General features: G+C 35.0%; 1 protein-coding gene across 1 annotated transcript; it reads left to right on the forward strand.

The window, feature by feature from the left end:
• The first annotated feature begins 233 nt into the window (after positions 1-233).
• fra10ac1 (FRA10A associated CGG repeat 1) lies at positions 234-25703 on the forward strand. Its single transcript, XM_058061806.1, has 14 exons — positions 234-309; positions 546-625; positions 797-889; positions 969-1014; positions 1093-1169; positions 1241-1324; positions 1397-1481; positions 3220-3265; positions 19876-19989; positions 22038-22080; positions 22163-22299; positions 22397-22441; positions 23954-24041; positions 25011-25703. Exons 1-14 carry the CDS (start codon positions 292-294, stop codon positions 25051-25053), a joined length of 999 nt encoding a protein of 332 aa, XP_057917789.1. The 5' UTR covers positions 234-291; the 3' UTR covers positions 25054-25703.
• The last annotated feature ends 963 nt before the right edge of the window (positions 25704-26666 follow it).

The raw sequence follows: 26666 nt of genomic DNA on the forward strand, positions 1-26666 counted from the left end.
GCGATAAAGAAAATGGACGAATGTTTCTGGATCCTGCTCACCAACATGGCGGCCACACACGTACAGGGCAAAATACAAAAGTGTTTTTTTAATTTTTTTTTACTAACAACCAGATATACAACAAACGTACACAAAAAACAAATAACATTACCAAGTGTTAAATAAAGTAAAATATTAAAATAAGAAAAAACCGAAACGTAAATGTCATCAATACGCGCGCCAGTGACGTCACAACCGAGCGACGCTTATTTTGTAAATATTCGTTCGCTGCATCTTGAATGCAAAAAAAACATGGATGATCTCGTCAAGGTTTGGACTTATTTTATGCAATAATCGTATAATTAGTTTGAGTATTCATATACTTAACGTAACGTTAAATGATGATCGCCAGGTTCCTTACAACGTAATTACCGAACATAGCCTAGTTTTCTTACAATAATTACTGAATTAATGATGTATTTCGCAGGTATTACAACCTCGTTTGTCTGCTTTACACTTTACACTGTTTCCAATATATTGCGATTGTGTTCTTTTGCTTTGAAAAGGTACATGCCGGTGGTGAGGACTACAATTCAGATTTCAGTGATGAGGAACAAGGAGAGTCTTCAGAGAGCAGACTTAAACGGTAATGAATCAGAATCAGAATGCCCTTTATTGTTATTTTACATATAGTACAATGAAATTGCAGCAGCTCCATTTTCAGTGCAAAACGACTGAATGTGACTATGTAATTGTTTTTTTTATCCTCACATTAATGTGACAGAGGAACCTAAATGTATAGTCCTTTTAATGGCAGGAAACATGAACAGGAAATCTTACAGAAGCCTTTCCAGAAAGGTCGACATTCTCAAGTGGCTCATCGCAGTTTTCACGCCGGTGAACTGGACAGGTACCCCGAAATCTATGAAGTACAATATAGTATTTTAACATTTGACAATGTTTTGAATGTGCTTAATAATATTTTGCAGAGAGGAAGCCAGGAATAGAAGAGCCCACCTTATATCACTGAATGCTGTATCCTTAAATAAATTCTATACTGTAAGTAAAATAACAAAATCAAAGTTATAAATGACTTTAAGCAACTTTATCCAGTTTGAACGACATAAGAAGTTTGTCGGCGACTACATACTTTATTATGGAGGACACATGGCCGACTTTAAACGTTCTGTGTAAGTATTTTATCAGATTAAACAAGTTATTTAACAAGTTATCCGCTGTTAATACTTTCTTTACTTTTCAGGGCAACAGACAAAACAGACTCGGATGTCTTGAAGGAGAATCATCGCTTTCTCTGGAGAGACGAGGATGAGGAGGACATGACATGGTAACTGAATTCTAAAATGTATAAAAAAAATAAATTTTAAGATCTAAGTTCACTGTGAAATTTGTGTTCCAGGGAGAAAGAATTGGCGAAAAAGTATTACGACAAGCTTTTTAAAGAGTACTGCATAGCTGATCTCAGTCGATACAAAGAAAACAAGGTAGGTTCAATGTATATGACAATAAAACCATACAACTACCGATTCCATATTTTTACATATAATTGCCATTTGGTCTAGCATACTATTTTTATTTACTTCTTATTTTGTTTGTTAAAAAAGTAATATTGTCAGTGACAACACAAGTAAACACAACATGCCCAGTGTGGACCCCCCCCCACACCCCCCACTCAAAAAAACCCCAAAACAAAAAAAAACAAAGATTAATTGAGATCCATCAGTCTGAAAAAGGTTCTCAAGCCATTTCTAAAGCTTTGGGACTCCAGCAAACCACAGTGAGAGCTATTATCCACAAATGGTGAAAACATGGAACCAAACCAAATTCACCCAAGTGTGAAAGAGGTCACAAAAGACCCTGCAACAACGAATCCAATGAACTGCAGCGGTTTGCGCGCATGCCTCACAGCTAGGGGACCGGAGTTCGATTCCACCCTCGGCCACCTCTGTGTGGAGTTTGCATGTTCTCCCCGTGCATGCGTGGGTTTTCTTTGAGTACTCCGGTTTCCTCCCACATTCCAAAAACATGCTAGGTTAATTAGCGACTCCAAATTGTCCATAGGTATGAATGTGAGTGTGAATGGTTGTTTGTCTATATGTGCCCTGTGATTGGCTGGCTGGCCACCAGTCCAGGGTGTACCCCGCCCCTTGCCCCGAAGACTCGCGGGCCGCATTGATATGACAAAATTTACGGGGGGGCAGACTATATATTTTACACGTAACAGTCCACCTGGTATTATTGTATCTGTAAAATTGTCATGCAATCTGCTATTATTATTTATGATTTTATATTTATATTTAAATATTTTAAAAATAATAAAATATTATAATAATTACAATAAAATTAAAATAATTATTATTATATTATTATTGTGTAAAATATGCAAATATAACAATAATATTATATATAATTAATATAATAATTAGCATTAATATAATAATTATAATAATCATAATAGTTCTAATAATAATTATAAAAATCTAATAATAATAATTATAATTATTATTATTATGTGCTTGTGTCCCTTTTTTCAGGAGCACTTTGTAAACAACAGACCATGTCAAAAAACTAAATTGATAAAACCATCAAAAGGTTGGCTCAGGCCATGATGCCAGGTTGTATGTTGAGTTTAAATGAAATACTTTGGAAAGATTGGGCGGGCCGTATTCAAACACTTGGCGGGCCGGATGTGGCTCCCGGGCCGTAGTTTGCCCACCCCTGCTCTACTGTGTCTAATGTAGTTAAGATAACTTGCTATATATCGAAATCTCCCATTACACAAGGCCGGATTAGTGTCCTTTATAGTAAATAACGGGAATGGGAATTTGATTTATGACGTCCATATCCCTTTTTTATTCACACCGTGGCAACTTTTTCCCGGCACGTACTGTCATCATCTGATTATTAAATGTGGTATTTTGCCTACTCGGTGCCGTGTGACATGACTCAACACTTGAGCATTATTAATATTTTATGTGATGTTCCGGGTGCCTGAATCCTATTCAGATATCAGGTTGTTTCCTTGGTGAAGCACGAGGCGAGGAAAGAACCCTATTACATTTTTTGGGTATGATCCATTTAACATGACACATTTTATTTTCACAGTAGCCTCGGAGTCGACGGAGCAACACTTGGAGTTATCTGGATTTTTATAATATACGTTAATGTCGCTATGCGATGCATGAATTGACGCGTGGAATTTTTTTTTTTTCTTTTTAACAGTTTGGATTTCGTTGGCGCACGGAGAGTGAAGTTGTGTCGGGAAAAGGTACGATAAACTGTTTCTTCATCTTAAAAGTCGAAAAACTTTAATGCACAAGATTAGACACATTTAGGGTGGTCCTTATTTTTCAATTTTTGAAATTTCATGCTCTCAGTCCATCAATATGATGATAATTATAATTATAATTATTATGATAAACAATGAGCATTTTGGGGCATTTTAGATAAATAAATATTATATGTATTAATATATTTACAATCACATAATCATACTAATGATAGAGAATTATTTATTACCATAGCCATTAGAATTTATGAAGCAAAATGTAATTATTTTTCTGGATTTGTTTATTTTTGGCTACCATGTGTTTTTTTTTCAGCGGTTATTTAGAAAGATTAGAATCTTTTTTTTTAATCATTGTAAATATATTCATAATAATACATTAATCCCAAAAATATAAATAAAATATAATAATAAAAAATACATATATATTAACTTTAATATTAATAATTTTATACAATGAAGTTAAAAACAGTTTTACATTTTATATAGTTTTATATTTTATTATAATTTTCATTTTAGTAAACAGCAGCTTGATGTCCGCACGTTATTTTTGTTCCCCATTGGAAATAATGTTCGCTAAATGTACTGCAAAAAAAGGCCAGTAAGGATAATTCATAATGCCGCCTACAGAGAACATACTAACTCCTTATTTCTAAAATCACAAATACTTCAACTTGCTGATATAGTTCATCTTCAACAGCTAAAATAATGCATGAGGCTAAAAATAATAAATAATAATAATAAAAAATATAAAAAATAGAAAAAAAATTTGGGCCAAATTGTATCAATATTGATTAATATTTAGAGGTTGCTCAACAACTTTGAAGTTTGATATATGCTTAGCATGTTCAGGATTTTATGCACATTATGATAATTTGTGCATCCTAACACAGGGGTCTCAAACTCAATTTACTTGGGGGCCACTGGAGCTCGGGTCTGGGTGAGACTGGGCCGCATCAGGTTTTCCAAAAAAAAAAAAAAAAAATGCATTTATTAAAAAAAAAAAAAAATTCGCTTTTGTTCCAATTTTCTACAATAAAAGCTCTGATAAAACATTCCACTGTTCTCAAATATCTTACTTTTTATTTTTCTACACAAAATAACATGAAAAATAAATAAACAAATCAAGAATAAAGAAAATCAATCAGTAATAAATAAATATAATAATAATAATAAAACATCAAATAATAAAAACTTAAGAAACCACATATAGTTGGTGGGTAGACAAATTATTTTTTCAGATTAAAATGAACAAAGCATTATTAGAGCCCTGTAGACATGACAAAACACGACTATAGTCACATTTATACTCTTTTTATTTACAACATATTGCGCAACTGCAGCGTCTTGAGACACATGCTAACTCGCAAACTAGAGAGCTAGCGACCTAAACGGTAGCCTTCAAGTTATTTCCTTTCAACTTAAATAGCCCAAAAAATTACCACTTCCACATTGATAGGGAGGATAACTATTAACAGTTATTTAACCTTTAACATGAACATTAATTAATATTTTTTTCTGGGTACATGATACCATACAGCATCCATATCAAACTTGCGCGGGCCAAACTAACATTAAACTTTCATGTCAAGGCGGGGGCCTCAAAGTAGTGTCCTGCGGGCCACATTTGGCCCGAGTGCCGCATGTTTGGGACCCCAGTCCTAACACATTTAGAGTGTGAGAGTTGAATATTTCCAAAAGACTCAGTAAGTGTGAATGGTTGTTTGTCTATATGTGCCCTGTGATTGGTTCTGTCGCTTCTGTCATTGGATCACTCAGCACTTTGTTGTAAGGGTTGAAGTAACAGAACAGTCCACTAGATGGCGACAGAGACATGCAAATACATACACAATGCATGCAAAGCGCAAACCTCTCAGACAATTCCCACAGAGCTTGTAATGCTTTGTTTCCAAACCCCCCCAACCACCCCCACACCCCCCCACACTGTACTTTGACCTCCATTTTGACAGTACAGCATTGCTTAGCTTTTGAAATATGAGACATTTTTTACTTGTAAAGCTTTTCAAAAATGTGACCTTTTCCCTCTTCCACCCTTAACCTTTTTAACACAAACCTCAAGAGTCAGGAATTGGCTCTGTTCTGCTTTCTTTTCTCCTCCTCCACAATATTTTAAACTACAACTCACACGTTCTCCATTTTGCATCATTTGCATATAACGTTTACAGCCAAACAGACACAAACACGGCGTGTCTGAGATAGCTGACTAAGCCAATATATTGTTCCAGATTAAGACGGCGTAATCCCGGTCGGTGACATTTCAGCCCTAGTGGCACAAACTCGACAGGAAGTGGGATTAGACCGACTCGATCGTTGTGGTCTTGTGTTCCTTGTAAGGGAATCCACCAGGAGCGTTTTTCCACCAACTGAATCAATAGGAATCAAATGACGTGGGGCGCATCTTCAGAAAGTAGAAAATGCAGGTTTGCAAAATAAAACAGGACATGATCTCGATTGGCTGCAGCGATTTAGAGAAACTTTTTACTTTTACTTTCACTATTAGTGTTCTCAGCATTCTCAGCACTGAGGACGATTCGATACACATCTCGATGCACTGCCAGCGATACGATATTTTAACGATACATGGACTTTTCTGGCGATACGATACAATAATCATTTAATTCAAATCAATGCAATCTGATATGATATGGTGCAATTTCTTGCGATATGATGCAATTCAACATGATGCAGATAAGCAAAGGAAAAAAATTCAATATGGTACTACAAAAAGGATTTGGCTTTATTCCTTATAGGCACTTTGCAGTAAATTCATTTAAAGTGCTTTTTTAATTTTTTTTTAATTTTTATTATTATCTTTTTAAAATATTTTTTAAATAATTATTTTAATTTTTTTTTTACAAATTTTTTTATATAATTTTTTGTTTTTGCTGTTAGTCTTTTTTTTTTTTTTTTTTTTTTACTATGCACCACTTCTTGATAATTCAGTGGTGGAGTAAAACAATTAAACAATTACTGCTATTAAAAAAATAATACAGTACAGCAACAACAAAGTTAAAAGTGACACTTTCAACAGTGCAAATCAATGTTTGTTTATATTCTTATATTATTATAATATTATTTATTATTCTTTATATTATTTTTACATATATTTGTTTATATAGTCTGCAAAACATGCTGCTAATGTGAGTGAGCTAGCAGCTAGGCTAATACAGTAATGAGTAGCAGAAAGTGGAAAGTGGAAAACAATTTATACCCTTTTAAAACTGTTGAAAAATTTCAAAAATGTAATTGTTAATAATTTTATTGTATTTTTTTCTGGATTTGTTTATTTTTGGTTACAATGTGGTTTTTTTCAGGGGTCATTTAGGGGGAAAAAAAGCTTAGAATATTTTTTAAATAATTGTAAATATATTCATAATAATACAATAATCCAAAAATATAAATAAAATATAATAAATAATAAAAAATACATATATATTAACTTTAACATTAATAATTTTATACAATTAAGTTAAAAACAGTTTTATATTTTATATAGTTTTATATTTTATTATAATTTTCATTTTATAATTTTATTATATATATATTATAAAATTAAAATTATAATAAAATGTAAAACTGTTTTTAACTTAATTGTAAAAAATTATTAATATTAAAGTTTTTTTTTAAATAATTGTTTCATATTATTTAGATATATTTTGGCTTGCAACATAAAATACATCACATGATTCTACTGCAGGGATTTTATTTCATAATCTCCTGTATTTATTATGATAAACAATGAGCATTTTGGGGCATTTCAGATAAATAAATATTATATGTATTAATATATTTAGAATCACATAATCATACTAATGATAGAGAATTATTTATTACCATAGACATTAGAATTTATGAAGCAAAATGTAATAATTTTTCTGGATTTGTTTATTTTTGGCTACCATGTGTTTTTTTTCAGCGGTTATTTAGAAAGATTAGAATCTTTTTTTTAAATCATTGTAAATATATTCATAATAATACAATAATCCCAAAAATATAGATAAAATATAATAATAATAAAAAATACATATATATATTAACTTTAATATTAATAATTTTACACAATAAAGTTAAAAACAGTTTTATATTTTATATAGTTTTATATTTTATTATAATTTTCATTTTATAATTTTATTATATATATATTATAAAATTAAAATTATAATAAAATCTAAAACTGTTTTTAACTTAATTGTAAAAAAATATTAATATTAAAGTTTCTTTTAAAATAATTGTTTCATATTATTTAGATATATTTTGGCTTGCAGCATAAAATACATCACATGATTCTACTGCAGTGGATTTTTTCCATAACTTCCTGTACTTATTATGATAAACAATGAGCATTTTGGGACATTTCAGATAAATAAATATTATATGTATTAATATATTTAGAATCACATAATCATACTAATGATAGAGAATTATTTATTACCATAGACATTAGAATTTATGAAGCAAAATGTAATTATTTTTCTGGATTTGTTTATTTTTGGCTACCATGTGTTTTTTTTCAGCGGTCATTTAGAAAGATTAGAATCTTTTTTTTAAATAATTGTAAATATATTCATAATAATACAATAATCCCAAAAATATAGATAAAATATAATAATAATAAAAAATACATATATATATTAACTTTAATATTAATAATTTTACACAATAAAGTTAAAAACAGTTTTATATTTTATATAGTTTTATATTTTATTATAATTTTCATTTTATAATTTTATTATATATATATTATAAAATTAAAAGATAATAAAATATAAAACTGTTTTTAACTTAATTGTAAAAAATTATTAATATTAAAAAATTTTTAAAATAATTTTTTCATATTATTTTGATATATTTTGGCTTGCAACATAAAATACATCACATGATTCTACTGCAGGGGATTTTTTTCATAACCTCCTCTATTTATTATGATAAACAATGAGCATTTTGGGGCATTTTAGAAGATTTCCTGCGAGGTTAGAAATCTGTGACGGGCTGCTTTAAAGACTCTATCTTACAGCAAGGCTTGTCAATTCCATTTCTACCAAACTTTGAGTTCCCCAAATATGGTTCCTTGGCGATAAAGAGTCAATATGATTTCTGACATGAAAAAAAAAAAAACATGTTCTGTGTGTTTTTCCTTCACTCCCAGTTTACTAAGTCTGCAGATAAGCTTCAAGCCTCGTCTGCCCTCCAAGGCAAATGGAACGAATTGTGTGCCAGGCATTCGACTTGAATAATTTAAATGAAAACACGCTTCGGCATGTGTCACAAAAAAAGAAAAAAAGAGACAACACCAAGTCAAGAGAGTTGGAAGACGAGGTGATTACACTTGGACGTGTTTTGACAGAAGCATGCTCCTCAGGTTTGTTGTTGGTGAGGAACAGCTGGAAGTGCTAGTTGTTGTTGCAGTTGCCGTCCGACAATATCAGTAAACAGCAGCTTGATGTCCGCACGTTTCCAGCGCTACTACTTTCTCCCGGAAGGAAGCGCTGCAGATGGTGGACAATATAGCTAAGCATAATAAATACAGTGATTTTTTTTCCCCATTGGAAATAATGTTCGCTAAATGTACTGCAAAAAAAGGCCAGTAAGGATAATTCATAATGCCGCCTACAGAGAACATACTAACTCCTTATTTCTAAAATCACAAATACTTCAACTTGCTCATATAGTTCATCTTCAAACAGCAAAAATAATACATGAGGCTAAAAATAATAAATAATAATAATAAAAATATAAAAAATATAAAAATAAGAACGCCAACCGATGTGTGGAAATATGGGCTAATAACTATAAAAGCAATCTCCACTCGCTAAATGTACTGCAAAAAAAGGCCAGTAAGGATAATTCATAATGCCGCCTACAGAGAACATACTAACTCCTTATTTCTAAAATCACAAATACTTCAACTTGCTCATATAGTTCATCTTCAAAGAGCAAAAATAATACATGAGGCTAAAAATAATAAATAATAATAATAAAAATATAAAAAATATAAAAATAAGAACGCCAACCGATGTGTGGAAATATGGGCTAATAACTATAAAAGCAATCTTCACTTGCTAAATGTAATGCAAAAAAAGGCCAGTAAGGATAATTCATAATGCCGCTTACAGAGAACATACTAACTCCTTATTTCTAAAATCACAAATACTTCAACTTGCTGATATAGTTCATCTTCAAACAGCTAAAATAATGCATAAGGCTAAAAATAACCAATTAGCTAAAAATGTCATCCAATACTTCTCTACAAGAGAGGAGAAATATGATCTCAGGGAAGAACTACATTTGAAACACTTATATGCTAGGACTTCGGTACGTGACAAAAAATTTAATTTAATTTATTTGTTCACTTCCTGCTTTCCTAATATAATTTAATTTAAAAAATAATTTAATTAATTTTTTTTAAATTTTATTTAATTAAAAAATAAATTAATTTAAAATAAAAAATAAATTAAAATGAAAACAAATTAAATTAAATTAATTTCTTTTTAATTTAATTATATTAGGAAAGCAGGAAGTGAACAAATGTAACAGTTACTGATTGTAAAAGTACCAGATGGAGGGGTAGGATTTAATAAGCACGCAAAGACCCAGGTCTTTCAGATCTCCTGACTGTGTGGCCAACATGCTAACCACTTTTCCATTGTGCGGGAAAAAATGAATTAAATTGACTAATTAACAATTTATTCAAAAAAAAATTTTACACTGCAAAAAAGTTGTAATTAAAAAAAAACAAAAGTATGCAATTATTATGCAAATAATTCTAACAACTCTAACATTAGGAGAAAAAATTGTCTAATTTAACGTGACAATTACAAAATTTTACAATATTTTTTTAATTGTAAGGAAAAAATGTAAATGGTATTCAAATAGTTTTCCTATTATTCTCCTTTTTCTGAACAATTTAAAATAGCCGCATCAAATAGAAATGTATTTTCACAGACAAGCATAATATATCCAAGAATCATCACCCACTTCCCATTAACGTGTTAATTTTAACACGTTAACATGTTAATAAAGTCTTTATGCGAGTACTAATATAGTCCTACAAAACTGATGCTGACATCAAAGCTAAATTCATCATTTAATGGCTCATTTTTCCACCTGATTTTTGGCGTTTTGCGGCTTTATTGTCAATGATTACCACCACACTCCATTATGCAACGTGGTCTGCACTTCAATGGGAGAACAATTAGCTTTTTTTTTTTTTGTTGGAACTTGTAACCCGTTTCTCTGACGACTATGACTCCGATAAAACACGCCCGCCAGAAGCGTTCTCACTTGCTAATAAGCGTTTTACATATCTGCCTTTTCTATTTCTAGGGGTCTTCGTGTCAGGTTGCTTAGCAACCCCGGGAGCTGACAATTCAGCGCAAATATAAAAGTCAAATAAAATAAAAAAAAAATCCTTCCAGCTATTCGTTACAGGTCAACTCATTACCAGCCCGGTCACGTTTGTCTTATATTGGAGGTCAAGCACCTCCTATGTCATCTTCAACGCCGACTCGCACAACTAACTGACGAAGAAGAGGTTAATACTCTGCAGAATTTGCTTTTTTTTTTTTTTTTTTTTAATGTTTGTTTTGCTTTTGACAAGCAACCCGGGCAGGCTGCTGAGCAGAAGTGCAACACTTGGGTTGTGTGTTGAAACATTTATTTACTCCGCTGAGAGCTGCTGACCGAGTGGACCAAAGGGCATTCGATGCAACTGCAACTGATGCTGTTTGCTTTGTGTGTGTGTGTGTGTGTGTGTGTGTGTAATGTCTGCCGGAGGATAGATCTCCAAGTTACTGTCAATGTGGAGGAATCTTGCCATCGTTATTGAAAGGTGGTGTCCAACCAAAGACTATATTATATAGAACCTCCATAGTCAAAAACAAATAGTTTGTAATGCTGGTTCCCTGGCATAAATCCACAAACAACCAGACCAAAGGACCTACTGCTGAAAAACTAGTCAAAGATCCTCAAAATGACAAGAGCATGCTGCTGTTATTAAGAAACTACTGCTAAAAAAAACAAAAAAACGCTATATGAAGTGCTCTGCAGTTCATATAGCGCAGAGTGATCTGCAAAAATTCTAGTCCAAGAACCTCTATATGACAGAACACACTGTTTTTAGGAATGTTCTGCAAAAAAATGACGCTCTGCTGCAAAAACACAAAAGAAATATCCTCTAAAAACACAGTATATGACAGAAATATCCAGTTGTTTTTAGGAATATACTGCAAAAATACTAGTCAAAGATCCTCCATGTGAAAGGACCACCCTACTCAAGACAAGGACATGGAGCTGTTATCAAGGAACTACTGCTAAAAACAAAACAAAACAGTGCTATATGAAGTGCTCTGCAGTTCATATAGCGCAGAGTGATCTGCAAAAATTCTAGTCCAAGAACCTCTATATGACAGAACACACTGTTTTTAGGAATGTTCTGAAAAAAAAATGATATAACTATAAAATAAATAACTACAAATAGAACCTCCATAGTCAAAAACAAATAGTTTGTAATGCTGGTTCCCTGGCATAAAACCACAAACAACCAGACCAAAGGACCTACTGCTGAAAAACTAGTCAAAGATCCTCAAAATGACAAGAGCATGCAGCTGTTATTAAGAAACTACTGCAAAAAAAAAAAAAAAAACGCTATATGAAGTGCTCTGCAGTTCATATAGCGCAGAGTGATCTGCAAAAATTCTAGTCCAAGAACCTCTATATGACAGAACACACTGTTTTTAGGAATGTTCTGAAAAAAAAATGATATAACTATAAAATAAATAACTACAAATAGAACCTCCATAGTCAAAAACAAATAGTTTGTAATGCTGGTTCCCTGGCATAAAACCACAAACAACCAGACCAAAGGACCTACTGCTGAAAAACTAGTCAAAGATCCTCAAATTGACAAGAGCATGCAGCTGTTATTAAGGAACTACTGCCAAAAAAATACATACGAAACACATATGAAGTGCTCTGCAGTTCATATATCGCAGAGTATCCTAATAAAATTCTAGTCCAAGAACCTCTATATGACAGAAAACACTGTTTTTAGGAATGTTCAGCAAAAAAATGACGCTCTGCTACAAAAACACAAAGAAATATCTACTAAAAACACAGTATATGACAGAAATATCCAGCTGTTTTTAGGAATATACTGCAAAAATGCTAGTCAAAGATCCTCCATTTGAAAGGACCACCCTACTCAAGACAAGAACATGGAGCTGTTATCAAGGAACTACTGCTAAAAAAAAACAAAACAGTGCTATATGAAGTGCTCTGCAGTTCATATATCGCAGAGTATCCTGCAAAAATTCTAGTCCAAGAACCTCTATATGACAAAACAAACTGTTTTTAGGAATGTTATGAAAAAAAATGATATAACTATAAAATAAATAACTACAAATAGAACCTCCATAGTCAAAAACAAATAGTTTGTAATGCTGGTTCCCTGGCATAAAACCACAAACAACCAGACCAAAGGACCTACTGCTGAAAAACTAGTCAAAGATCCTCAAAATGACAAGAGCATGCAGCTGTTATTAAGGAACTACTGCCAAAAAAATACATACGAAACACATATGAAGTGCTCTGCAGTTCATATATCGCAGAGTATCCTGCAAAAATTCTAGTCCAAGAACCTCTATATGACAGACCACACTGTTATTAGGAATGTTCTGCAAAAAAAATGACGCTCTGCTGCAAAAACACAAAAGAAATATCCTCTAAAAACACAGTATATGACAGAAATATCCAGCTGTTTTTAGGAATATACTGCAAAAATGCTAGTCAAAGATCCTCCATGTGAAAGGACCACCCTACTGTTGGTCGCTGGTCAAATATTCTCTATATGACTGAGGAGTGCTAAGGGATCTTCTACAAAAACATCAACAAGTCAAAGATCCTCTCTTTAAGACAGAGACGCTCTGCTGTTTTTAGGAATACACTCCAAAATTCTTGTCTGTTAGCTAGTTTCAGCTAAAATGAAAGGAAATGTATACAAAACTATGGCGAGACCAGCGATGTTGTTCAGTCTAGAGACAGCCCCACTGAGGAGAAAACAGGCAGCAGAACTGGAGATAGCAGAATTGAGGATGCTGAGGTTCTCATTGGGAGTGACCATGATGGATAGGATCAGGAACGAGTACATGAGAGGGACATTACATGTTCGAGGCCTTGGAGATAAAGTCAGAGAGGCCAGACTGAGATGTCCAGAGGCGAGATATTGGGAGTGACCAGGATGGATAGGATCAGGAACGAGTACACCAAAGGGACATTACATGTTAGAGGCCTTGGAGATAAAGTCAGAGAGGCCAGACTGAGATGTCCAGAGGAGAGATATTTGGGAGTGACCATGATGGATAGGATCAGGAACGAGTACACCAAAGGGACATTACATGTTAGAGGCATTGGAGATAAAGTCAGAGAGGCCAGACCGAGATGTCCAGAGGCGACATATTGGGAGTGACCATGATGGATAGGATCAGGAACGAGTACACCAAAGGGACATTACATGTTCGAGGCTTTGGAGATAAAGTCAGAGAGGCCACACTGAGATGTCCAGAGGAGAGATATTTGGGAGTGACCATGATGGATAGGATCAGGAACGAGTACACCAGAGGGACACTCCATGTTAGAGGCCTTGAAGATAAAGTCAGAGAGGCCAGACTGAGATGTCCAGAGGAGAGATATTTGGGAGTGACCATGATGGATAGGATCAGGAACGAGTACACCAAAGGGACATTACATGTTAGAGGCCTTGGAGATAAAGTCAGAGAGGCCAGACTGAGATGTCCAGAGGAGAGATATTGGGAGTGACCATGATGGATAGGATCAGGAACGAGTACACCAAAGGGACATTACATGTTCGAGGTTTTGGAGATAAAGTCAGAGAGGCCAGACTGAGATGTCCAGAGGAGAGATATTTGGGAGTGACCATGATGGATAGGATCAGGAACGAATACACCAAAGGGACATTACATGTTAGAGGCCTTGGAGATAAAGTCAGAGAAGCCAGACTGAGATGTCCAGAGGCGAGATATTGGGAGTAACCAGGATGGATAGGATCAGGAACGAGTACATGAGAGGGACATTACATGTTCGAGGCCTTGGAGCTAAAGTCAGAGAGGCCAGACTGAGATGTCCAGAGGAGAGATATTTGGGAGTGACCATGATGGATAGGATCAGGAACGAGTACACCAAAGGGACATTACATGTTAGAGGCCTTGGAGATAAAGTCAGAGAGGCCAGACCGAGATGTCCAGAGGCGAGTTTTTGGGAGTGACCATGAAGGATAGGATCAGGAACGAGTACACTAAAGGGACATTACATGTTAGAGGCCTTGGAGATAAAGTCAGAGAGGCCAGACTGAGATGTCCAGAGGAGAGATATTTGGGAGTGACCATGATGGATAGGATCAGGAACGAGTACACCAAAGGGACATTACATGTTAGAGGCCTTGGAGATAAAGTCAGAGAGGCCAGACTGAGATGTCCAGAGGAGAGATATTGGGAGTGACCAGGATGGATAGGATCAGGAACGAGTACATTAGAGGGACATTACATGTTAGAGGCATTGGAGATAAAGTCAGAGAGGCCAGACTGAGATGTCCAGAGGAGAGATATTGGGAGTGACCATGATGGATAGGATCGGGAACGAGTACACCAAGGGGACATTACATGTTAGAGGCCTTGGAGACAAAGTCAGAGAGATATTTGGGACATGTCCAGAGGAGAGATAGTGAATATATTGGTAGAAGGATGCTGAAATAAGTGAGAATGCTTGGAGAGCAGTTCTAACCAACTAAAAATACACGCTGGTTCCTCTCCAGAGCTGATTTATTCTGCCACAACAGAACCCAGCAGGACCCCCCTCATAAAATATAGATCCGGTTTTCAGTTAGATTAAAGGCCACTCTCTTTTTTTTTTTTACTTAGCCTCAACGCTCTTTAAGACTTATCGTCTCATTTTAAGCTGAGCATACAGTCCTGTCTTTGCACACTTTTTTTGGCCCGTAATGGCGCTCCTTCGGATTAGAAGAAGTCAAGGTCAAGCATTGCGCTGCGATCAAACGCTGATAATGTGGTGATTTTATGCGAGCCGAGAGAGGGAGGATTTAGGAGTTGGGTGCTCACACCAGGTGCTAAAACCACCGTGCCAGCACTAATATTCATCTTGCTTTTATTCTTCATTCATTCATTCATTTTCTACCTGGAGCCTATCCCAGCTGTCTTTGGGAGAGAGGCGGGGTACTGTTAGAATAAAATGTAGATAGAATGAATATAATGTTAGTTATCACCATTACATACATTTGCTTAGACTAGGGGTCTCAAACTCAATTTTAGTTGGGGGCCACTGGAGCTCGGGTCTGGGTGAGACTGGGCCGCATCAGGTTTTCCAAAACCCCCCCCCCCAAAAAAACGCATTTATTAAAAACAAAAAAATTAAAAATACTTCGCTTTGGTTCTGATAAAACGTTCCACTGTTCTAAAATATCTTGCTTTTTATTTTTCTACACAAAATAAGATGAAAAATAAATAAACAAATCAAGAATAAAGAAAATCAATCAATCAGTAATAAATAAATAAATATAATAATAATAATAAAACGGCAAATAATAAAAACTTAAGAAACCACATATAGTTGGTGGGTAAACAAATTATTTTTTCAGATTAAAATGAACAAAGCATTATTAGAGCCATGTAGACATGACAAAACATGACTATAGTCACATTAATACTTTATATTTACAACATATTGCGCAACTGCAGGGTCTTGAAACACATGCTAACTCGCAAACTAGAGAGCTAGCGACCTAAACGGTAGCCTTCAAGTTATTTCCTTTAAACTTAAATAGCCAAAAAAATTACCACTTCCACACGGATAGGGAGGATAACTATTAACAGTTATTTAACCTTTAACATGAACATTAATCAAACGTAATATTTTTTTCTGGGTACATGATACCATACAGCATCCATTTTAAAACTTGCGCGGGCCCGCACTAACATTAAACTTTCATATCAAGGCGGGGGCCTCAAACTGGTGTCCTGCGGGCCGCATGTTTGAAACCCTGGGAAGTGCTTGGATGCGGCAACAGCAACCCTGCAGATGTTCATGTTAATCCTGCAAGAATGTGTCAAGATAAGAACTCGTAAAACAATAAAAGTAATTACTCTCACATATACAAACACATAGACAAACAAATACAGCTCGTGTAACTGCCTTCCCCCGCCCTTGGAGTTGCACGACCATGTAGTAGGGACCCCCGAAAGAGAATATTCAGAGTGGGGCGGCATGTCACTGGGTATGTTGTTTCACTCTCCTTGCTGCGAGTAACTTTGAATATTGTTTGTCTCTTCGGTATTTCTGCATTTCAGTGTTTTTAAAAGTGTCACAGGAGTTTGAACCTGACAGGTACACTCTGGACTGCTCGCTAGCCAATCACAGGGCAAAGAAGCGGCATCAAAAATAGAAATCATTAAATTATGTGTTTGTAAACGCTAACAAATATAAAGCTAAATGCAGCGCCAGCTAACACAGTACAGTATTTGTGGCCATGCCAGGTCACCACAGCGGTTTGTGACACCTCGACACCGTCGTGCCCTGATATTTGTCTTGTGCTGACATCACCGACCCCCACGGGTGGATCTTACTGGAAAAGTTCAGTTGAATGACACCGGTATTATCATTTCGAGTGCACGTGATCGAGTGTTCCTAGGCAGCCTGTTAGCTCCACAATCAACTTGTTGACAAATCTCCTCACAGTGCAAGTGACCCTCACGTGCTCCAGGGGGGTGGGGGGGGGGAGTGTGGGCACCGACACGGCTCAGTAAACCCATTAAGTGAGGAAACTCCGGTCCCTCCTACGTCAATGCCTCTTAATTCCGCAGATCAGGAGGGACACCACTGCGAGGCAGATGGCCGCACGATTAACAATCACTGAATGACGTAGCGAGTGCATGCTCGATGCCCGTTCACGTTTTCGCTTTGTGTGCTCGATTGACAGTCTAGTCTTGTGTACGAATTACTTGTGTAGTAATTACTAATTACTAATAAACGACAATTATTAACAAAAAACAAAACAAACAGAACTGCAGATAGCAGATTTGAGGATGCTGAGGTTGTCATTGGGAGTGACCAGGATGGATAGGATCAGGAACGAGTACAAAAGCAGATTTTTACCCACTTCAACGTTTATTTCAAGGAGTGTACTATAGCAGAGTTGAGGATGCCGAGGTTGTCATTGGGAGTGACCAGGATGGATAGGATGCAGGAACGAGTACAAAAGCAGATTTTTACCCTCTTAAACGTTTATTTCAAGGAGTGTACTATAGCAGAGTTGAGGATGCTGAGGTTGTCATTGGGAGTGACCAGGATGGATAGGATCGGGAACGAGTACAAAAGCAGATTTTTACGCACTTAAACGTTTCTTTCAAGGAGTGAACTATAGCAGAGTTGAGGATGCTGAGGTTGTCATTGGGAGTGACCAGGATGGATAGGATCATGAATGAGTACAAAAGCAGATTTTTACCCACTTAAACGTTTCTTTCAAGGAGTGTATTATAGCAGAGTTGAGGATGCTGAGGTTGTCATTGGGAGTGACCAGGATGGATAGGATGCAGGAACGAGTACAAAAGCAGATTTTTTACCCACTTAAATGTTTATTTCAAGGAGTGTACTATAGCAGAGTTGAGGATGCTGAAGTTGTCATTGGGAGTGACCAGGATGGATAAGATCATGAACGAGTACAAAAGCAGATTTTTACCCACTTAAAACGTTTATTTCAAGGAGCGTACTATAGCAGAGTTGAGGATGCTGAGGTTGTCATTGGGAGTGACCAGGATGGATAGGATCAGGAACGAGTACAAAAGCAGATTTTTACCCACTTAAACGTTTCTTTCAAGGAGTGTACTATAGCAGAGTTGAGGATGCTGAGGTTGTCATTGGGAGTGACCAGAATGGATAGGATGCAGGAACGAGTACAAAAGCGGATTTTTACCCACTTAAACGTTTATTTCAAGGAGTGTACTATAGCAGAGTTGAGGATGCTGAGGTTGTCATTGGGAGTGACCAGGATGGATAGGATCAGGAACGAGTACAAAAGCGGATTTTTACCCACTTAAACGTTTATTTCAAGGAGTGTACTATAGCAGAGTTGAGGATGCCGAGGTTGTCATTGGGAGCGACCAGGATGGATAGGATCAGGAACGAGTACAAAAGCAGATTTTTTACCCACTTAAACGTTTATTTCAAGGAGTGTACTACTGCCAGTACTGAGAGTATGCAGTCAAAATATTTTCAGTCACAAAATATAGTAATTTATAGTATTTACTTATAGTAATTACTGAGAAATACTAAATAAATTAATGATACAATTTGTTGTATAACACTTTGGAGGTGTCTTCACTGTAACTCTCAGTTAAATTTAGTCAACGCGTGGCCTTAAGCCATCACCGCCATCACCTTCCTCCGTCGTAGTCAGGGGTCAGGAGAATCTGCGGCGCTCGTGCCAAGTCGGAACCTGTGTGACGCACTTGCACCCTCTGTTGCAATCTGGAGGAACCCCGAGCTAATCAGTGTCACCTTAAGCTCGTCTAAAGATAACAGACCGGGCCGTGCAGAGGGCTCTAGGGAAACCTGAGGGTGATGGGGGGGGGGGGGGGGGGGGGGGGGGTTCTGTTTTGGCTTAATTTCTCAGATGACGTTTACAAATTAATTGGATACATACATAGTACATAAATGTATATTTTGTAGTGCACTTTAAGGGGTAGTTACATCCAGATGTACATACTGGCTTTGTCCAAAAATATGCATGAATTACGAGGAAAATCGAGATGCAAATTATTTTCTTTATATATTATTATTATTATTATTATATTTCTTATTTTCTTAACTTGCAAGGCAAGGGGACGAGTGCATGTGTCGCAAGCAATTGACAAGCAATTTTCGAGCTTCTGATCTCAGTTATGAAGCCACAGAGGGACATACCATGTAGTATTACAATGATTTTTAAATGGTATTCGTACTACTACTCATAATTATGAATTTTCCCAAAGTAGAATTTAATATTTTTTATATGTTTTACCATGATTAGAGCTCTCTTATAGTTACTTTTACACTCTCATTATTCTTTGTTTACACCACATTGTGCAGGCTGCAGGATTACTGCATGCTAGTGCTAGCATAGCAGGCATGTCTATCTCTTTGTCTAGTGACCAGAATACTACATAATACTACAGGGCTCAATCTTTACATCTCTTCCTAGTGTTATTTTTGTCTTCCAAATTTTTTTTTTAAAAAGGAGTTCCTCAGGGATCAATCCTTTGCCCCCTTTTCTTTCTATTGTGTTTGATTTTGTCTTCCAGGACTGTTTAAAAGTTTAAAAGTATGTCGTGTACATTGGCAGTGGAAGCATAGCAGCATAGCATATATGACATTAACCTTGCCAATACGGCCCGCTGTACACTCTGGTTCTATCTGTATTGAACGGTTCGATACAAATACAAGTGTTGTTATATGCAAGTATGCACAATATCGGCAAAGAATATTAATAATAATGTGTTTTCATCTCGCAGGTCAGTTCCAGTGTGGACACAAACGCTGCGAGAAGCAGGAAGGCCTCAAAAGCTGGGAGGTGAACTTTGCCTACGTAGAACAAGGCGAGAAGAGGAACGCTTTAGTCAAACTCAGTAAGTAAAATTGTGTTATTTGGGAACACAGTCGCCAAAAAAGGCACTTTCCTGTAATGGATTGAAATCCAGAAGTTCCCATAAGGTCCCAGCGCTCAAAGAGACACATGTACAGACCCGTCTGAAGATTCCCCCCCCCCCAAAAAAACGCCTGAATGACTCCGGAGAATGGCGATGTGGTCACTTGAGACCAAACTTGAGCTCTTTGGCATCAATTGGACTCAACCGTGTTTGGAGGGGCAGAGAAATGCTGAGCCCAAGAAAATAAGAAAAAACATCCCTCCTGTCAAACACGGAGGTGGAAACATTTTTGCTTTGGGGGTAGTTTCTCTGCTAAGGGTCCCTCCTGAGATGTGTGCAACCCTGGTGACCCAAGCAGAAAAAAAAACATCCCACCTCTTTGTTGGTTTCTTCAACAAAAACAAACCCACATTTTTTTCATCTCTTGGTTTGTAAGACTGTCAACGTACAAAATCAGTATCAATCAATTTGATGAAATACTTATTTTTCATTGTATACATCCATGTTAGTGTGTGTGTATGTGTGTGTGTGTGTGTGTGTGTGTGTGTGGGAGCATGGTCGGTCTCACGGGGTTTCCAGTCCAAGAGCCCGCTCATAATAATAATAATCCTCCTACAGGTATCATACTGTAGAAAATCCTGTTAGAATAATTATGCTAATTGGAGGACCCACCAGTCCCAGTCAACACAGTCAGGCGTGAAATGACAAGCTTTTCATCACAAGCCGTTAACAAGATCATTTGTCGACCAAAACCCACAAATATATATTTTTATATATATATGTATATGTATATGCATATATATATATATAAAAACAGTACATAGTTTTTTGTCAATAATGAACAAATAACGCTAGAGAAAAATATCTACAAAATTAATCCCTTAGTAGAATTTCATAATTTTTATTACTTTAAAATAATAAAATAATAATAATAATAAATTATAATAATAATAAAAAATTTCCTTATAACATTACCACATTAAAAAATACAAATTTACTTGCATAAAATTATGAAAATTCTCCTAATATTGCAATATTTTTCATCAAAACGTATGACTCATAATTATATAGCTTTACTGTAGTAGTAGTAGTAGTAGTAGTAGTAGTAGTAGTGTACACAATGACTAAATGTGAAACATCAAAAATATTGTATGATATTGACGAGTTTCTGATCACAGTTATGAAGCCACAGAGGGACATAAGTATTATCATTTCGTAGTATTATAATGGTTTTTAAATGGTATTCATACTGTATGTCTGAAAAGGAGTAGGAAGAAGCAAAGATTATTAAATCCTACCCCTCCATCTGGTACTTTTACAATCAGTAACTGTTACATTTGTTCACTTCCTGCTTTCCTAATATAATTTAAGTTGTTTTTTTTTATTTAATTAAAAATTTTTTTTTAATTTTTTAAAAATATTTTTTAATGGTTTAATAATGGTAATATAATGGTAATATAAAGATATATAGATAGATATAAAGATATATAAAAATTTTTTTTTTTTTTATGGTTTTATTTCATTTGAACATGCATCAGATTACAATTGAATGCATCCCATAATCAGTTCCCAGTTCCACATGTCCAAAAGGAGTAGGAAGAAGCAAAGCTTATTAAATCCTACCCCTCCATCTGGTACTTTTACAATCAGTAACTGTTACATTTGTATGTCTCCTACTCATCATGCGGAAATGAATTTCCCCAAAGTAGAATTTAATATTTTTTATATGTTTTACCATGATTAGAGCCCTCTAATAGTTACTTTTACACTCCCATTATTCTTTGTTTACACCACATTGTACGGGCCGCAGGATTACTGCATGCTAGTGCTAGCATAGCAAGCATGTCTATCTCTTTGTCTAGTGACCAGAATACTACATAATACTACAGGGCTCAATCTTTACATCTCTTCCCAGTGTTATTTTTGTCTTCCAAATTTTTTTTTTAAAAAAGGAGTTCCTCAGGGCTCAATCCTTTGCCCACTTTTCTTTCTATTGTGTTTGATTCGTGTTTGATTTTGTCTTCCAGGACTTTGCCCCGAGTGTTCTTTCAAACTCAACTACCACCACAAGTAAGAAACACAACTAATAATAATACTAACACAACTCCGAAATTATAATCACAATTGCGTTAAATGCGTCCATATTTTGTAGGCGTAAAGAAGTGAAAGCTAAGAAGGGTGTCGGAAAGCTCTCACAGGAGAACCAGGAGCCATTACAGAAGAAGAGGAAGAAGATGAAGAAGAGATCATCGTCACGCTCCAAGAAGAAGAAACACAAGAGAAGCAGGGGTGACGACTCATCACCTTTTCCAATAATTTTTTTTTTTGTAAAATAATTTAGTTTCCTATTTCATAACAAATTCCTGTTTATTACGTCTCATCGTAGATTCATCCACCTCCTCCAGCAGCTCGGAGGAATTGCAGGACAAAGGTATATACACATACACACACACACACACACACACACACTGTACATCCATCATTTCAATAGACAGCCTATGATCCAGTCCACTCCCAAGCCTCCAGGCTGTGACACTCCTCTAAAATGTTTGGAGTGGAAAACCTTTCTGGAAAACATCATCCATTCGCCCTCTGGCTCGCATCTGCTAGCAGTCCTGCTTTTTCTCAAGCTGTCTTGCTCTACCAATACGTTTTTTTTTTTTGCAGTCCTATGTATGGCCTTCACTGTACTAGATACCACAGATTCCACATACTGAAATGCTGTGATTTTTTATAATGTTGTTGGTAGTGGTAATGGTTTTATTACATTTGAACATGCATCAGATTACAATTGAATGCATCACATAATCAGTTCACAGTTCCACATGTCCAAAAGGAGTAGGAAGAAGCAAAGCTTATTAAATCCTACCCCCTTTTACAATCAGTAACTGTTACATTTGTTCACTTCCTGCTTTCCTAATATAATTTAAGTTTTTATTTATTTTTTTTTTAAATTTAATAAATAAATGTTAATTTTTTTTTAATGGTTTTATTTCATTTGAACATGCATCAGATTACAATTGAATGCATCCCATAATCAGTTCACAGTTCCACATGTCCAAAAGGAGTAGGAAGAAGCAAAGCTTATTAAATCCTACCCCTCCATCTGGTACTTTTACAATCAGTAACTGTTACATTTGTTCACTTCCTGCTTTCCTAATATAATTTAAGTTGTTTTTTTTATTTAATGAATTTTTTTTAATTTTTTTTAATGGTTTTATTTCATTTGAACATGCATCAAATGACAATTGAATGCATCCCATAATCAGTTCACAGTTCCACATGTCCAAAAGGAGTAGGAAGAATCAAAGCTTATTAAATCCTACCCCTCCATCTGGTAGTTTTACAATCAGCAACTGTTACATTTGTTCACTTCCTGCTTTCCTAATATAATTTAAGTTTTTTTTTTAACATTTTTTAAATATTTTATTAATTATAATATTTTATTTTTTAATGGTTTTATTTTATGTTTTATTTATACTTTTACAATCAGTAATTGTTTCATTTGTTCACTTCCTGCTTTCCATAATACAGTTTACTTTTACAATCAGTAACTGTTACATTTGTTCACTTCCTGCTTTCCATAATACAGTTTACTTTTACAATCAGTAACTGTTTCATTTGTTCACTTCCTGCTTTCCATAATACAGTTTAATTTTACAATCAATAGCTGTTTCATTTGTTCACTTCCTGCTTTCCATAATACAGTTTACTATTACAATCAGTAACTTTCGTGCCAGAATCTAACAAATGTACGACTTTTATTGTAGTATTACAACTTTATCTCAAAAATTCTTTTTTTTTATCAAAATTATTTTAAATGTGACTCAGAATTCTCCAATGACTAATCAGCAGACAAGAGGGTGTCTGATTCCACTCATGCACTAAACACGCCTCATCTGAAATTGACACCTTACTTCCAATAACAATTTTGTCTCTGCAGATCCTGATTCTGAGGACAAGGCATTGGAGGGTCAGTCCGAGTCGGACCACTGGCGAGGGCCGGCCCCTGCAGTGGAGGAAAAGTCAAGGTGAGGCATTAAAGCAGGTGTAATGTACTTATGTAGCATAGCGTGTATTGGTCTCTTTAGCTATTAATACCTCTAAACCTTCTCTTGACATTTACATTGCTCTTCTCTGTCTGTGGTCATTAGAGTCCAATATCCTGTTATATTGACCTTTGACATTATTACTGTATATACTATGTAGACCGGGGGTTTAAAACTCAATTTACTTGGGGGGCCACTGGAGCTCGGGTCTGGGTGAGACTGGGCCGCATCAGGTTTTCCAAAAAAAAAAAACAACCAAAAAATGCATTTATTAAAAACAAAAAAATTAAAAAACTTTGCTTTGGTTCCAATTTTCTACAATAAAAGCTCTGATAAAACATTCAACTGTTCTCAAATATCTTACTTTTTATTTTTCTACACAAAATAAGATGAAAAATAAATAAACAAATCAAGAATAAATATAATAATAATAATAATAATAATAATAATAATAATAAAACGGCAAATAATAAAAACTTAAGAAACCACATATAGTTGGTGGGTAGACAAATTATTTTTTTCAGATTAAAATGAACAAAGCATTATTAGAGCCCTGTAGACATGACAAAACACGACTATAGTCACATTTATACTCTTTTTATTTACAACATATTGCGCAACTGCAGGGTCTTGAGACACATGCTAACTTGCAAACTAGAGAGCTTAGCGACCTAAACGGTAGCCTTCAAGTTATTTCCTTTCAACTTAAATAGCCAAAAACTTACCACTTCCACACGGATAGGGAGGATAACTATTAACAGTTATTTAACCTTTAACATGAACATTAATCAAATGTAATAATTTTTTCTGGGTACATGATACCATACAGCATCCATATCAAACTTGCGCGGGCCGCATGTTTGAGACCCCTGATGTAGACAAACGTATCGGGGCGAATAGGGAACTGTCCCCAGTACATGCAGATGTTTTTAATTTGTTGTGTCTTCTCAGGGAGGAAGAGTTCGACGAGTACTTTGAAGACTTGTTCCTCTAGACTCTCCGCTGTGGTCACGACTCTTCGACAAAATTCAAGCACATATTTTTTGTTTTTTTTTCACGCTGAAATAAACACACTTCATTCACATCATCATTCTGTTTGAAAGCAGCCGTGTCATTTTTTTTGTTTTTTTATGAATTAAGCCATAACATCAGCAAGTTCATGCTTAAATACATGATGACTAATGATTGGTCAAATCGTTATGCATATTGAACGAGCCTTTATTCTTGTTATTTATACAGAATTACAAGCAAAATTTTGCAATCATTCTCCATACAATATTCCTTGCAGTGATACAAGGAGTGACAGGACAGGATAAATAAGGGGAAAAACACTAAGACAGGGCAGGGGAAAAATAATAAAAATAAGGAGCACAGTGTCAAACTGTTAAAAAAAAAACAAACGTTCCTGCAACCAATGTTGATTTTTTTCTTGAAAAATGACAACTTTTTCTTGTGTTATTACAACCTAAATGAAAAAAATTGTTTTGGTAAAATTACATGCTGGTTTAATTGTTGTTATTAACATTATAATCTTAGTTTCGAAAGACGTTCTTCCTCCTTTTTTTGAGCAAAAAATGGTTCTGAACGAGCCTTTATTCTTGTCATTTATACAGAATACAAGCGAAATTGTGTAATCATCAGGATAAATAAGGGGAAAAACACGATAAAAAAAAATTCAAGCTAACCTAAAAAAAAAATGTTGATTTTTCTCTTGAAAAATGACAACTTTGTCTTGTGTTATTACAACCTAAATGAAATTTTTTTTTGGGTAAAATTACATGCTGGTTTTATTGTTGTTATTAACATTATAATCTTAGTTTTGAATGACGTTCTTCCTCCTTTTTTGAGCAAAAAATGGTTCTGGACGAGCCTTTATTCTAGAAGTACAAGCAAAATTGTGTAATCATCAGGATAAATAAGGGGAAAAACATTCGGACAGGGCAGGGGAAAAATAATAAAAATTTCAAGCTAACCTCCAAATAAGGAGGGTTAAAAAATGTTGATTTTTTTCTTGAAAAATGACAACTTTGTCTTGTGTTATTACAACCTAAATGAAAAAATTGTTTTGGTAAAATTACATGCTGGTTTTATTGTTGTTATTAACAACAGAAGTACAAGTGAAATTGTGTAATCATCAGGATAAATAAGGGGAAAAATACTAGAACAGGGCAGGGGAAAAATAATAAAAATTTCAAGCTAACCTCCAAAAAAATGTTGATTTTTTTCTTGAAAAATGACAACTTTGTCTTGTGTTATTACAACCTAAATGAAATTTTTTTTTTGGTAAAATTACATGCTGGTTTTATTGTTGTTATTAACATTATTATCTTAGTTTTGAATGACGTTCTTCCTTCTTTTTTTGAGCAGAAAATGGTTCTGAACGAGCCTTTATTTTTGTCATTTATACAGAAGTACAAGCAAAATTGTGTAATCATCAGGATAAATAAGGGGGAAAACACTCGGACAGGGCAGGGGAAAAATAATAAAAATTTCAAGCTAACCTCCAAAAATGTTGTTTTTTTCTTGAAAAATGACAACTTTGTCTTGTGTTATTACAACCTAAATGAAAAATTTTTTTTGGTAAAATTACATGCTGGTTTTATTGTT

The sequence above is a fragment of the Doryrhamphus excisus genome, chromosome 22 (assembly GCF_030265055.1).
Source record: "Doryrhamphus excisus isolate RoL2022-K1 chromosome 22, RoL_Dexc_1.0, whole genome shotgun sequence".
NCBI classification, from domain to species: Eukaryota; Metazoa; Chordata; class Actinopteri; order Syngnathiformes; family Syngnathidae; genus Doryrhamphus; species Doryrhamphus excisus.